This window comes from Mirounga leonina, unplaced genomic scaffold (genome assembly GCF_011800145.1).
Source record: "Mirounga leonina isolate KUSES-001 unplaced genomic scaffold, KU_Mleo_1.0 Mir_165, whole genome shotgun sequence".
Classification (NCBI taxonomy): Eukaryota; Metazoa; Chordata; class Mammalia; order Carnivora; family Phocidae; genus Mirounga; species Mirounga leonina.
Window position 1 is genome coordinate 73,796,299 of NW_023270415.1, and position 14,268 is coordinate 73,810,566.

General features: G+C 51.6%; 1 protein-coding gene across 1 annotated transcript in view; it reads left to right on the plus strand.

Moving 5' to 3' along the window:
• TG (thyroglobulin) overlaps positions 1–14,268 on the plus strand; it is a 244,568-nt gene that overhangs the window by 210,494 nt on the left and 19,806 nt on the right. Inside the window, exon 45 of the mRNA XM_035011980.1 lies at positions 13,666–13,847. Within this exon, the coding sequence (XP_034867871.1) occupies positions 13,666–13,847 (182 nt within the window). The remainder of the gene's footprint in view (positions 1–13,665; positions 13,848–14,268) is intronic.

The following is a 14,268-nucleotide window of genomic DNA, read 5'->3' on the forward strand; positions in this document are numbered from 1 at the left end:
GGAGAACTGGGCAGGGGGTGTACCCTGCAGCTGGCAAAGACGACTTCATGCGGCTGCTTGGAGACACAGCGAAGTGGGAGAAGGCTGTGAGGTCTTCTGTCTGTTTGAACACTCATTTCCTGCTCTGACCACATGCCCTCATGCCTCACTAGGATGTGGCTCACCCTGGAAGAGGCTGAGCACGCTCTCCTGTGGACTGCCACCCGTCCTTGTCAGGCTGCTCTTAACAGATATTTTAAGTCATCAGGCCTGGGATGGTGGCCACGGCGCATGAAACCCGGGGAGCAGACACCCGTGCTCAGCATGGGGCTCTGCCCAGCTCTGTTGAATATAAGGCAGCACAGCTGGAATTGAAAAAAAATCATTCACGCAGCCTCACGCGATCCTGCATTGCCTTGCATTTGATTCCTGTTCCCTCCAGTAGTATGTCTCACTTAGGGGAATCTGTCTTACAGCAATAAAAACACCACTTTGACATGAAATATATATATATATATATACAGGAGTATTTATCATAGTATGAATTATTGTAGCAAAATGTTGGAAGCAACCCAAATGTGCATTAACAGATCAATGGTGGACGAAGTTAGGCTACACACAAACTATTAAATATTATGCAGATGGTGAAAGGGGTGAATCAGATTCATCTCTCCTGGCTTGAGGGATGCCTATGACATGTTGTTAAATGGAAACAAAAAACAAGAATGCAGAGGGATTGTGAAATTAAGGGGGCATCCGTATTTTTTAAAACCGCCAGCCTGTATCCATCTGTAAATACATAAGTGTGCATAATTTTATATTTCTTTGTGAAAGGCTTATAGTGTGGGAAGTTATACAGCAGGCATTAACATTGGCTATCTCAGAAGGTGTAGCAGCGTGAAAAAGGATATTATGAATTTAATATTACTAATAGTACTAATATACCTATATGCGTAAGTTATACATACATGCCCATGTTACATATAAAGTGCATGTGCGTGTGTGTATATAGATACATAGAGAAAGTGTTGTGTGTGTGTGTGCATGTGTGTGTGTGTGTGTTGGGGGTGGTTTGTATAGGTATGTTGGGGGGCTTGGTGTAGAGTAGAACTTAGTCATTATTATTTCCTGTCCAGTTGAGAAAGAACGTTTGCATCTGATCCATCACTGTGTTTTCCTGCCGAGCACCCACATATAACACAGCCCTGACTTCAAGGGGCTGTAACTTAATTATCGAACCAGACTGACCCAAGATGCCCCTTCTCCACCACGAGCCCTGGGCCTTTCTTCTCTAAAGTAACAGGTCTTCGAATGGCTTTTGATCTAGCCCTTCATAATGTAAACATAAATCATATGCACATGTACTCCTGTACTAATATGCTGAATTTCTATGAAAGAGTCATGAAAACATAACAAATTTAAAGCATGAGAAAGAAGTGAATGTTTTAAGATTTATGCTGCACCCTTGACACACTCCACGCCAGAGATGGTGCTCTGCAGCATGAGCAGTGTGGAAAGAGACAGCCACTCGCCCTGGACCCTTCCCCAGGCAACATCTCATCTTACGATGCCCTACGGGGATGTGGGGATCTTTGTGCAGAAGAGACTATATACTCACAGCTCTGATTCTTTGGACCGTGTGCTGACAATGTATCCCAGCCATCTCTGATTTTAGAGAAAGGAAGAACTACTTTTCTACTCCCAGGAGCCTGGGGATCATCCTGGACAGGTGGGAGGGTGCAGGTCCTGGCAGCTAGTTCCCATACCCCTCCACCTGCAGGTCTGGCGGGTGGGGCTCTTACCATTGGATTTGGGGCTGTGCTGGCCCCAGTCTGTAACATCTGTATTACCAGCCCATTGTAAGAGGGCTGTGTGGCCATGTGGCCGCCTTGGTCTTCCCTCTTCCTGTCCTGCAGCGTGTTTGGGAGTCTCTTGGCTCTGTCCTGATCTCTGAGCCCCCAGCCAGGAGTCTGGATCCAGAGGACTAGGATCCCTCCTCAGCAATGCGTTTTCATTCCACTCATTGACTTTCAAGGAGATGTTGCCTTGGTGCACTTGCGAAGAAGGATGGTGTCTGCCAAAGGAGCTCACTGCCCACACCGGGGCATGGGTGGGAACGTGTGCCCTCAAGTCCCGCACCAACATAGGGAAGGCGCGGGGAGGGCACGGCGGAGCGGCGGCCAGCCCTGTTCCACGGTTGTTACCCAAACCCCAGTCCTGGGGCAGAGGCCCCCAGGGCCCATGTACGCCTGGTGAGAGCCTTCCTCTCTTGCTTCCCTTCTCCGCCGTTCTCTTCTGAACGTGCGCTAGTCCAGCCCCTGCATCGATTTGTGAGCCTGCATCCTGCCAAGAACGCATCTGGGGAACTGAGAGGGAGCAGGGGTAGTGATGGTCCAATTGGAAGCCAGAGCCGCAACTGCGATGCCATTATGTGCTGATGTCTCCTGGACGGGTCCCTCCAGCCCAGCTTTATACGTGCAGCCTGGGCTTTTCCCTTGGACTCTAGATTGGTTTGCCCCAGTCTATTTGCCATCTTCCTTCAGATGTCTCATAGCTTCCCGCTCTTAACATCCAGAAGGGGCTGCTGATTCTCCTGTGCCCCGCCCCAACCAGCATGTTCTCCTGCTTAGTTCATCTCCGTAAACAGCAAATCCTGCTTCTGCATGCAGGGCTGTAGGCTAACGGTCATCATGACTCTGCTCCCCTCCATCCTACCAGCATTGCGTCAGCAAACCCGGCTGGCTCTATCTTCCAAGTGCACCCAGGATCCATCCAGCCTCACCGCCTCTTCTGCCATCACCCTGAGCCATGCCATCATCTTTCTCCAGGATTAGCCCCCAACTAGCTACCTGCACCCCCTGTGATCTGTGAGGACCACAGTGGCCAGAACCATCCCTCTACATTATGTCAGATCCTGTCACCCCCCTACTCAAAGCCCTCCCATGGCCTCAGCTTCAGAGAAGCCGTAGTCCCTACAATGACCACTACTCGATGTGGCCCCTGTTTGCCCTCTGACCCCACCTCCTGCTATCCCCCGCCATGCTCACTGTGCTTAATCCCAACTGATCGCTTTGGTGTTCCTCAGATATGCCGAGCATGCTTCCATCTTAGCATCTTGACACATGCTGTTCCCTCTTCTAGAATGTTCTCCAGATAACTCGCTGCCTCACGTCTTCAGGGTCTGCTTCTTCAGAGTATTTGCTTGACCCCCCCAGATGGAGAGGACAACCTTATCCCCAGCATTCTCTCCCCCTTACCATGCTCCCCCTCCTCATCACTTGCACCCCTTGACATACTATACATTGATTTGTCTATGGTATTTCTTCCCCAACTAGAATGTGAGGTCCGTGAGCATTGTTTTATCAGTTTTGTTTTCTACTTTATCTCCGGTGCTACGAAGTGTCTGGTATACAGTAATGGCTCAATGACTCTTCATTAGATTGAAAGAATGAAATTTGGGAGACCTGGGTATGTGCCAGAATCTAACGTAGGAGTCTTCAAGGAAATAATTCATCCCAAACAACCCTATGATCTATGACCTATGATCTATTCAGCTGGGAAAGCAGTTCAGAGAGAGAGCAGAATTCAAATCCAAATCTAAATCCTGGATCTAAGTTCAAAGGCATCCTCTTCCAGGTATGCCCCTCTGGAAAGAGCCAGGTCCTCCCTCCAAGAGCTGCCCACACACTCACAAGTCTGGTGAGTACTCGTAAGGTCACACAGCTATAACGAGGGCTTCTGTGTGCGAAGGGCCTCAGAGTCCCACCTCCACTCTCACTGTAGCTCAACCATGACCCTGGGAGGTAGATGCCCATGAATTGGTATTTCACACCGTTTTACTGAGGAAGAAGCCTTCCAGAGGTTTCATGATTGTCCCAAGGTCATCAAACAAGTCACTTGCAAAGCCAAGTCATTGAAGATCCTTTGGCTCCAAATGGGGAGCTTTGCTCCCAACCCCATATGTCCCAAACCCTAGGACAGGCATGGCGAATGCATCAGCACCACCTGTCCCTTCCCAGATGCAATCGTAGCCCAGAGGAGTCCTCGGAATCCTGGCCAACTCAGGACCACAACATCGTCATGTGGACACACAAGTGGGAACCTAGCTACCAGTTGCCCTCTACACACAGTATTGAAGTTACTCTTTTATCTCAAAACACCTGCTCATGCATGACCCTGGGGTGCCTTCCCTTGCCTCAGCCTGCTCATGACCCTCATTCAGTCTTGGGTTTGTGGGTTTCTCCATTTCCCCCCAGAAGATTCCAGTACCTGGGTCCAGCTAACATTAGCTGAGGGGAACCCCAGAATGGCACATTCCCGAGGGCCTCAATCCCAGTGATTCCTTGTCCTGAATCCTTCCATATCAGCCCAGCTCCTCCTGCCCACCTGTGCTGAGAAGCAGGACCTCACAAAAAACCACCACAGCCTAGAGCAGGTGTCACCCACGGTTTCCCAACACCAAGACCTGTGTGTTTAGTCATGCAACACTCCGTGAGGCCACTTACTATGTGTCAGAGGCCATGCTGGGTATTTGGGGTGTAAGTACACATTCAGTCCCTGCCCTCAAGGAGCTCACAGTCAGGCAAGGAGATGGGAAATGAGCGGAAGTAAATAACTAAAACACAGTGGGATAGACACTAGATGGAGAGATGGACATCCTAGTGCTGGGCCTCAAGAGGCGTTTGGGGAGGAGGGGGCTGCTGGGGCCACAGGGCCTCACCAGCAAGAGGGTCACAGTGATGAAGGAACTGACCAGGACCCCACCCCCCAAGCCAGTAGGAACATTGGGTTTCCCCAGGACCTGAGCCTTAGATTCCGTATCTGTAAAATTGGGAAATGACTAGTTCATATCCTCATTAAGATGTTGAACGGAATCATATATGCAGCCGTGTCTGGCAGCTAGTACATGCTCAATAAATATTAGTTCTTCACCTAGTTCTTTAAGGTATTACTAGGATTAGTGTCCAAAGCTATTGTCCCCGATCCAGAGAATTCTCCTGAGAAAGCAGGAATACAAAGGACATACAACCACTGAATCACCTCACCTGACCTGAGCCAGTTTTCCAAATCGTGGCAGACGCACACACATGCTTTTTACTTACGCCAACACTGCCTTCATACCATCCAGAGCCCAACCCACAAACACATACTGTCCGGCTTCCTGGGGGAAGTCACACGAGTGCTAGGCATCCCTCCCGCCCCAAGGGAGCCCCTGGACCCACCCATCACTTCAGCAGAGACCCTCCAAATCCCACAGACCAAGGAGGGCGGGTGGGCAGGGCTTCTAGCAAGTCCATGTGAAGACCCTCACCCACCTCCCACCCCAGGCCAGCTATGGACCACACAGAGAGTCCTAATGACACCAGCAAAGTTAACAACATACCCGTGGAGCATCACGGCTGCCTGAGATGCCTGGAAAGCCTCCGCTCTCGGAGAATGATCTTATTTTCTGAAGTAGCAGCTTTCTGTTGAAATTCATCAGTCGCTGCAGTAGGGATTTTTTTCCCCTCTTTTCTCTCCCTCTCCTCTCTCTCTCTTTCTAACTGGTGAAATTGACAGTCTGCCTACATTAACCGGGCATTAATTTGCATGATCAAAAGCAGATTTGTTCCAAGATGCACTGTTCTGCCTTCCCCTCCAAGCACAAGCATCTCTAAGGAAGGCGAGAAAAAATCAGAAACAGCGCCGCCACCGTGCCCCAAGCTTGGGCAGATGCTGGCCCCGTCCAGGAGCAGGTGGAGTGGGGGCCCTTCGGGGAGTGGGGAGGGGAAGGCAGCCCATCTGAGAGTTGGAAGCAGCACCTGGCAGCCCGAGGCTCTGGCACCAGCCCCAGCTCAGGAAAATCCAGCCTTTGGTGACAGATTATAGCAGAGAAGCGTGCAGGAGTCCCCATGAGTGCACACCATTTCCCGAAAACAGGCACTTGAGTGGGTGGGTGTTAGGGTCTGGACCCGAGCCGGGCATGGCGGGGCCCTGTGGAGAGCCCATGACCTGGAATCAGAAAAATGGGTCTCAATTCCTGGCTTCAGTCACACAATTCAGGCAAGTTGCTTAACTGGTCTGAGCCGCAGTTTCTTTATCCTTTGGTGGGCACAGTGAGACCACCCCTGCCTGTCTCCTGCAGTGTGATCAGGAGGCTTCTAGGCAAAGGAGACAGTTCCCCATACCAGGGAGCCCCGTCGGGTCCCTGGTTCTGGGCCACCCTGCAACCCTGCAAGCCCTCCACTCCAGCACTGTAGCTCCCGGGCTCACACAGGGCGCCATGCCTGAGTGTTCTATGGCCCCGCCAGGTTCTATGATCCTGCTCTGTTCAGAGAAAGCCGGAGATCGGCAGGGTTGGCTTATCCCCCCAAAATAGTAAACATATTTTATGACTGCACTGGTAAAGATGAATGGGACGTAGTATTATGACATTTATTTTTTTTCTGGTCTTAAAAGAAATTGAAAGGAACATTTATGTTGTGGGGCCTAAAGTTATGGGGGGCCCTAGGCACTGGGCCTACTGCGCCGGATGGAGTAGTGGGCCCCTTAACATCCACAATAAGTGGAAGAGGCAGGAACGGTCCACGCCTTAATTCATGCACACGTCCAACATATACTCACTAAGGGGCTCACCTCTAGGCTGCGGGGGGAAAGTTGTACCCCAACAGATAAAGCCTGTGCAGTTCATGTTCTAGTGAGAGGACACAGACCATGATGTGTGAACAAATACATTAAGAATTTCAGGTCTTGACGGGCGCCTGGGTGGCTCAGTTGTTAAGTGTCTGACTCTTGGTTTCGGCTCAGGTCATGATCTCAAGGTCCTAGGATTGAGCTCCCTGTTGGGCTCTGTGCTCAGTGCAGAGTCAGCCTGAGATTCTTTCTCTCCCCCCGCACAACTCTCTCTCTCTAAAATAAATAAATAAATCTTTTAAAAAACCAGATCTTGAAAAGTGCTGAGGAAAATGGAAACACGAATCCAAGGCACTTTGGCAGGGAGGACTGAGACCTGAAGGATGAGGCGGGGCCAGCTCTGGGGAGATCTGGGTGAAGAGCTAGTGCAAAAGCCCTGCAGCAGGACTTGTTTGGAGGACATAGAAGGCCGGAGGGCTAGGAAACGCCGTGGATAATGGATGAGGGGTAGCAGAGGAAGTGGGATGCGTTGGCAGTGACCCATTAGATGAGATCTCATTGGCGTCAGGAGAGTGATTCTGTTCTACTTGCAATGGGCAATTATTGGAATGTTTTACGCTAGGAAGTGATTATACTGATTAATCTTTTTCTTTTCTTTTAAAGAGCATTCTGGCCACATAGAGTTGACTATGGAGAGGTGACAAAGGAAGTAGAGACCAGATTGCCCTGTGTTGGGAGGTCCAGGGAGCAAGCTGATACTTTAAATAAGGATTGCAGGCATGGTAACTGTGAGAAATAACCAGACTTGGGATAAACCTTGGATCGGCCGTTGGGTACACATGGTGGGATTTCAGGAGAAAGGTCAGAGCTATAGATACAGATTTGGAAGAAAACCAGGAAAGGTTGATGTCACAAAAGCCAAGAAAATTGTATTTCTGAAGGGAAGCAGAAGTCAAGTGTCAGATGTCATTGAGGATGGCGTGAGCAGGGGGCAGAGGTGGGGCCACTGGACCTGACAGGGCACAGGTGATGACGAGGGTCATCTCAGTGGAGTGAGGGGAAGGGAAGGCTGATGGGGTGGGGAGCATGTGCAGTGCAGAAGTGGCCACTGTGCTTCCAGAACCCTCTGCACCATCAGCTCCACCAGATGCAAACCCTCAGCCGGTTTCCATGGGGGCAGTCTGCTCACTGATGAGTTGCCTCTCTGACTTTACCAGCTCTGTTCCATGGCAAGAACCATGTCATGTTCACTTTGGATCCCCAGTTGTGGGCCCAGGAGGCCTTTAATTCATGTTCATTAAATGAGCAAATGATTATTTGTTTTTATCTACTTCAGAGCTCCAGAGAATTCTGGGATTCTGGGGGCATTCATTCACGCATGCATCTATCCATGCAGACTTGCAAGAATCAGGTGAACTCTGAAAGGCTGCCTGTTTTTTCCTTTGGGGAGTCTACTCTGGGTCTCTTCTTCTCAAACCTATGATGTCATAACTGTTCTGCATAACTTCAAGAGTAACCAATGAACAAAAATTGTGTAAGGACCTTCTGTGTACACTTCTCTCTGAATCCCCACGTGCCAGAGATACCGTCAGTGTTTCTGCCCCAGGATGGGGGAGAAGCTGATGAGAGCATGAGCAAGGATAGGGCAGGAGGAGTCGATAGGATGGTGGTTAAGATGTACTAGGAGGAGAATCCTCAGGATTGGGGTACAGTAGCATGTTGGGGAAGGTGGGGGAGTAGGAGGGGTCAGTAAACATCTCTTTTTTAATCAGGTGACTGGCTACTGGTCTTAGTGATTGAGGATGGGGAAATAGCAGGGGAAGGTTCTGGAGCTGGGGAAGAACACATGTAGATGATGAAGTTCAATTGTGTTCATGAGTTCGAGGGACCTGAGAAGTTCCCAGGAGCTGGGAGATATTTGGATATGCGGGTCTGAGGTTCAGACTAGAGAGAAATTTAGGTTTCATTAACCTGCCGGTTATTATCAAAGCAAAGGGAAGAAACGGTACCACCTCTCAGCATGTCTGGATGGAAGGGGAAGAGAAGGGGGCAGGGATGGCAGCTGGGGGACCTCAGCATTTGAAAGTGGGCAAGACAGCAGAAGGGTTCCAGAAACAAGCCTGAAGCAGAGCAGGTGAGGGAAAAGGAGATGAGAGGATTGTCGAGTTGGGGTGGGGGGAAGAGTGCCAGGACGGGAAGGGTGGACAGCGCCAGCATTGCCTGAAGGGTGGGTCAAGGGGCAACATCAGTGACCCTGGAGAGGGAAACTGGGTGGGGGGAGGGCAGGAGCCTGATGGCTGTGGGGACACTCTTACTGAGTGCACACCCCAGAGCTGGCAACGTCCAGGTGAGACAGACAGGCAGGACCGTCCTTGGTGGGGACACCCGTTGGCATTTGGCTCTCGGTGGGGGGCGGAGTCATGGAGAGCTGCACATTGAAAGTCCTACAAGAGGATTCTCCCAATGATGCCGAAGAAGAAGTGCAGGGGAGGGTCCCAGAGCCCTGGGCAGGGAGGCCTCAGCCTCTTGGGAAAGAGGGGGGTGTCTCTGGGTCCAAGAAGAAGGAGGGAATTCAGGAAGGGCTCCAGATGGGCATTTCCCTAAGAATAAGAGGGCCAGCCGGGGCGGGGGTGGGGGGGAGCTCTGAGGATCGCCTTGGGGTTTGTAGCCACATCATAGGATTGGAGTGGCAGGGGAAGGAACCAGTAGGCAGCAGCAGCTAGTGGGCTCCTTACTAGGGCCCCAGAACAGGGGCCTCCAACTCAAGGATACCTGGCAGATAGCTGTTCTGCCTCAACCCCCACATGGACCCCCATCTCCAGCAGGCGGCACCTGCAGACCACAGTGGAGGACCCTTCTCCTGGCCCCTCCTGAAGCAAAAGCAGGATGGGGCCACACCAGCTGCTTAGCTCTCCATTCCCTCTGCCTCACCTCTATCTCCTCTGTCCTCATCCTCTGCGCTGGCCACGATCGCTTCCACTCCTCACCCGGCTGCCCGCACCCTAACACTCACCTCTGCGAGTCTTGGCTCAGCTATCCTCCACAAGGCCCACCCTGATGATTCCATTTACAATTTCAACCCTCACCCACCAGCACCCCAGGCCTCTTCCCTGCCCTGCTGCCCTTGTCTGTGTCGCATCCTCATCACCACCAAACTTTCTATATTACACAATTTGCCATGTATCCGCCAGGCTCTCCAGCTCCACTCAAAGCCCCCAGAGGGCAGAGAATTGAACTTGCATTGTTCCCTGATGCATCTCAAATTCTTCGACTTGCTCCCGGCAGGTGTAGGTGCTCGATAGAAATTTGTTGCATGAAATCGTGAATGGAAGGTAAAGGCCCTCCAGCAAAGCTTTTTCCATCATGTCTGCCAACCCTGCAGTGAACATAAGGGCATTTATTTTCAATAATTTACTGGCTAAAGGGGCGCCTGGGTGGCTCAGTTGTTTCAGCATCTGCCTTCGGCTCAGGTCATGATCCCAGGGTCCTGGGATAGAGCCCCGCATCGGGCTCCCTGCTCGGCGGGAAGCCTGCTTGTCCCTCTCCCACTCCCCCTGCTTGTGTTCCCTTTCGCGCTGTGTCTCTCTCTGTCAAATAAATAAACGAGATCTTTAAAAAAAATAACTTACTGGCTAGAGGAGAGAGAGTAGGAATATGTATTGTCGGCCATGTGTCATCCACTTGGTAATCACTAATTCACTCGATTCCAACATCCACCCCAGGCACAGAGAGGAATATTCACCGAGCAGATTTCCTGATGGCAATGAGTCTTCCGAGGTCACACACCAGAGCCGGGTTCAAACCTGCCTCTCTCAAATACAGACCCCACACTCCATGCGTGAGGCCACGGGGCATTCCAGACCACAGTGAAGCCCTGTGCCATCTCGAAAGTTTCCTACGGGCTCTAACTGTTCAGTAGGACAAATTAATGGCAGTCCTTTTAACACAAGCACAGAGGACGTGCCAGTTCCTGACGGCCCTTAACACAGCCCAGCCTGCAGTGAACCCGCTTCCTCGGCGGATCGCGCCTGTAATTACAGCTTGTGGGAGTCAGTGCTTGGCATCACGTGGTGGCCCCCATCCCTCCTGCTGACTCTCTAATTAAACCAGCAACAGCATCTGCGCTTCGGTCCTGGCCAAGAATGAGGAGATGCGGTTCTTGCTGGAAACGGGCCCCCTTCGCATTCCCACGTGCTCCCCGGGGCCGGGGACCTCATGTCAGCCATCTCTAGAATGTTGACCAGCCAGCGAGGCCGCGCCCTGGCTAGTCTCAGCCCGGCTCAGATCCCCTGGAAATGTGAAAGCCATCACAGTCTCATGGGAGCCCAAAGCGGGCCCTTCCCTCTGGCTCCCTAGCTGTGGAACTGTTTAGACTATTATATGGTAGAGGTACTTCTTCTAGCCATGTCCGGGCTCGGTGCCCTGCCCCTCTTAAAAGCTGCCTCATTGTGAAAATAGTTTCCAAGGAACTCATGTAGGCGCTCTACCCGTTAGGTGGGGCTGGTCATTTTGCAGCAGGGGTAGGGAAGAGGGGCTTCCCAGGGTTTGGACCCAGGACCGATGGGATCAACATCGATGAGGTCTCTAAGGCAGGGGCTTCCCTGACCCATCTGGGCTGGGCACAAGATTGCATCTACAAATATCGAGCAATGGTAACACGCAGGCTGAGAAATCAGTAGCTATCATTTCATTTAGCTTCACGACAGCTTTATGAAGAAGGTAATATTCCTGTGCCCATTTTACAGAGGAGGAAATGAAGGCACAGGAAGATTCAGTAACTTGCCCAGGGTCACACAGCTAATAAGGGGCCAAGCTAGCATCCAAGCCCGGGTCTCTCCAACTCTGGGATCTGAACCCAAGAGGTTCGACTCTTGTGTCCTTGTCGGCCAATGTCTTCACTAATCATTGGTCCAACACGTTTGCTGAGCACCGCCTATGACTAGGTGCCTGGCACTGTACTGAACCCCACGCGCCCCTTTTGCTACATGGTCATTTTGGAGCTGGAGACGAGCAAACACCAACAGCATCTGGGGATTGAGCTCAGCATCTTGAGCCTTTGCTGGGCCCCCTGCCCTGGCCTGGGGGCAGCTTAATAATCCGCACATCTGTTGCCCATGTGCCCAGAACTAGGCTCAGCGCTTTCAACGTATGTTGTGTTGGAATTTGGCACTGATTCTATGCAGTGTCCCAATTCACGTGTGATTTTGATACTTCGGTGAAACAGGCATGTTCAATGTTTGGCAATAATTGGAGATATGTGCACGATTTCTTTATATTCTATAAAGATTTTTTTATATATAGAATATAAATATTCTATAATATTTCTGTTATAAAGTATTCTGAACACTCAAAAAAGGACAGAGAATAATATAATGCAGTTTCTCCCCTGAACTACTATTAGGTTGTGAAGTCAGCTCAAGTGATTGCAGGCAAGCATTTTGAACAGGTTAGACTAGAGGCCTCAGCTCTGGAACATACGGGAAGAGCCTCAAGCATGAATGTCCTTCACGGACATTATTCTAGACCTCTGTGTGCTCGCGCATGTGTTCCGATCCATAAAATGTCTTTCTGACTACAGATCATGGTCAAAAATCCTTGAAAGTCATTGATATAATGACTACTATTGTATTCACTCTACATTTTTCACAGATATTAGTATTTTGCCATTGTTGCCTCAGATCTTTTCCCAAGAAACACACGTTATAGATAGAATTAAAATGGTGCTCCCCTCCCCTCACCTCTCCTGAGTCGGTAGATGAGGCTTGGCTTAGTTACTCCACCGACTGGTCTGGCCCCTCCTGCGTGAGCCCACTGGCGTCAGCTGAGAGAGTGTCTCAGACAGGAAGGGCCGCTTCCTGGTCATACCCACACCTCGAATTCTAATCACAGGTCCTGTATGCTTGGGAATGTTTAGAAAAACAATCTAAACATGCCAGGGTGTCTTGATAAGCATATCGTGCTGTTGATATAAGAGCCTAGAAATATGTAAACACCCATCTAGGACTGAGCGAGCGCCCTGGGGTCTGCGCCTCACACTTAAGAGCAGCATCTCTGACCTTCTGCTGCCCCTTGTCTTCAGAAATGAGGAAACTGAGTCCTGGGCGAGGCAGATGGTCCTCCCAGACTGCCCTGATGCAGAGAGCAGGAATGTTGGGACGGGGAAGGAAGGAATAATGGAGGGAGGAAGGAAGGAACGAACGAACGAACGAAAGAAGGAAGGAAGGGAGGGAGGAAGGAAGGGAGGGAAGGAGGAAGGAAGGAAGGAAGAAGAGAAGGGGAGGAAAGAAGGGAAGAAGGAGGGAGGGGAGAGAGAGAGAGAGAGAGGGAAAGCAAGCAAGCGAGCTAGCTAGCTCCACATGGACACACATCCCCAGAGAGCCGAGAGCCTTCCTTGACCACTCTGTAAAAACTAGCCCCCGCCCTATCCCTGTCAACCCGGTCTGTTTCTCTTCGTAGCACGGGTACCCTGGTAAACTGTACAATTATTCGCTTCCTTCCCCTCCACCCACCAGAACGTGAGGCCTGTGAGAGCAGGGAGCTCCAACAGCCTGCGCCCGGCTCCTTCCCAGGCCCGGCACGCAGTTGGCCGCGGACGGAGAGGACGTTCATCAGTGTAAACGTGGGCAGGAAGCATTCGTCTGTTGATGGATCCAGTTGGCGGATGAAACTGGAGATAGCGCTCCTAACAAAACCAGATGACAGGCCGGCTGAGGGAGCAAGGGGCTCAAGCGCAGGGTGGCCTGTACCAGCCACAATGGCTTGCATTTACTGAGCACTTACTGAGTACCAGGCACCACTTTGAGCACTTCGCGTGTTAACCCTTTTGGTCCTCACCGCAACCCCACATGGAGGACGCTCCGTTGTGTCTGTTTTCAGGCAGGCAGAGGCAGACCCGGAGGGGGCCACACCACCTGTGGAGGGTCACACGGCTAGGACAAGTGGAGCTGGGATTCGAACCCGGGCAGCACCACGTCCCACCGATTCCCAGGGAGAAACTTCTCGAGCAAGGGTTTCTGGGAGACTGACTCCAGCCCTTCAGAAGCTGACTGGGCATTTCCCTGTCTCTTTTTAAAGCAATTTGAGGAAAGTCAAGGCCGGACCAGTAGCAAAACAGCCTTCTACCAGGCGCTGCAGAACTCGCTGGGCGGTGAGGACGCGGACGCCGGCGTGCAGGCGGCAGCTACGTGGTACTACTCCGTACAGCACTCGGCCGACGAGTACGCCTCCTTCTCCCGGGCCCTGGAGAACGCCACCCGGTGAGCCGCCCGGGGTCACGGAGGTGCCCCGGACTGTGCTGCGAAGGGGCAGCTTGACGGGTGTTGAGACCCCCTGCCCGCTGTGGTCTCCCCACCCGGGGAGTCTGTGGTTTCCAATCACAGAGTCACTAGCTCAGAATAAAACGTGGTCCCGCCCACTGGGATCTTGGGGACCAGAAAGGCTTTAATTTTCCCTGTACTGGAGAGCTCTTTTCAACCATGTAGCCAACAGCTGTTCCTAGAGGCCCAGCCCCAGACTGGACTCTAAGAGCTCACAGATGTCCCAGTTCTGGACCCTGAGAGGCTCATCACCCAGTCAGGACTCGGTGTTGAAAAAGCTCAAGGCTGAAGTTCAGAAACCTACATTCTGGCCCCAACTTGGCCTCCAGCGGGCTGGGAAGGCATGTGCCCTGGGGGCAAG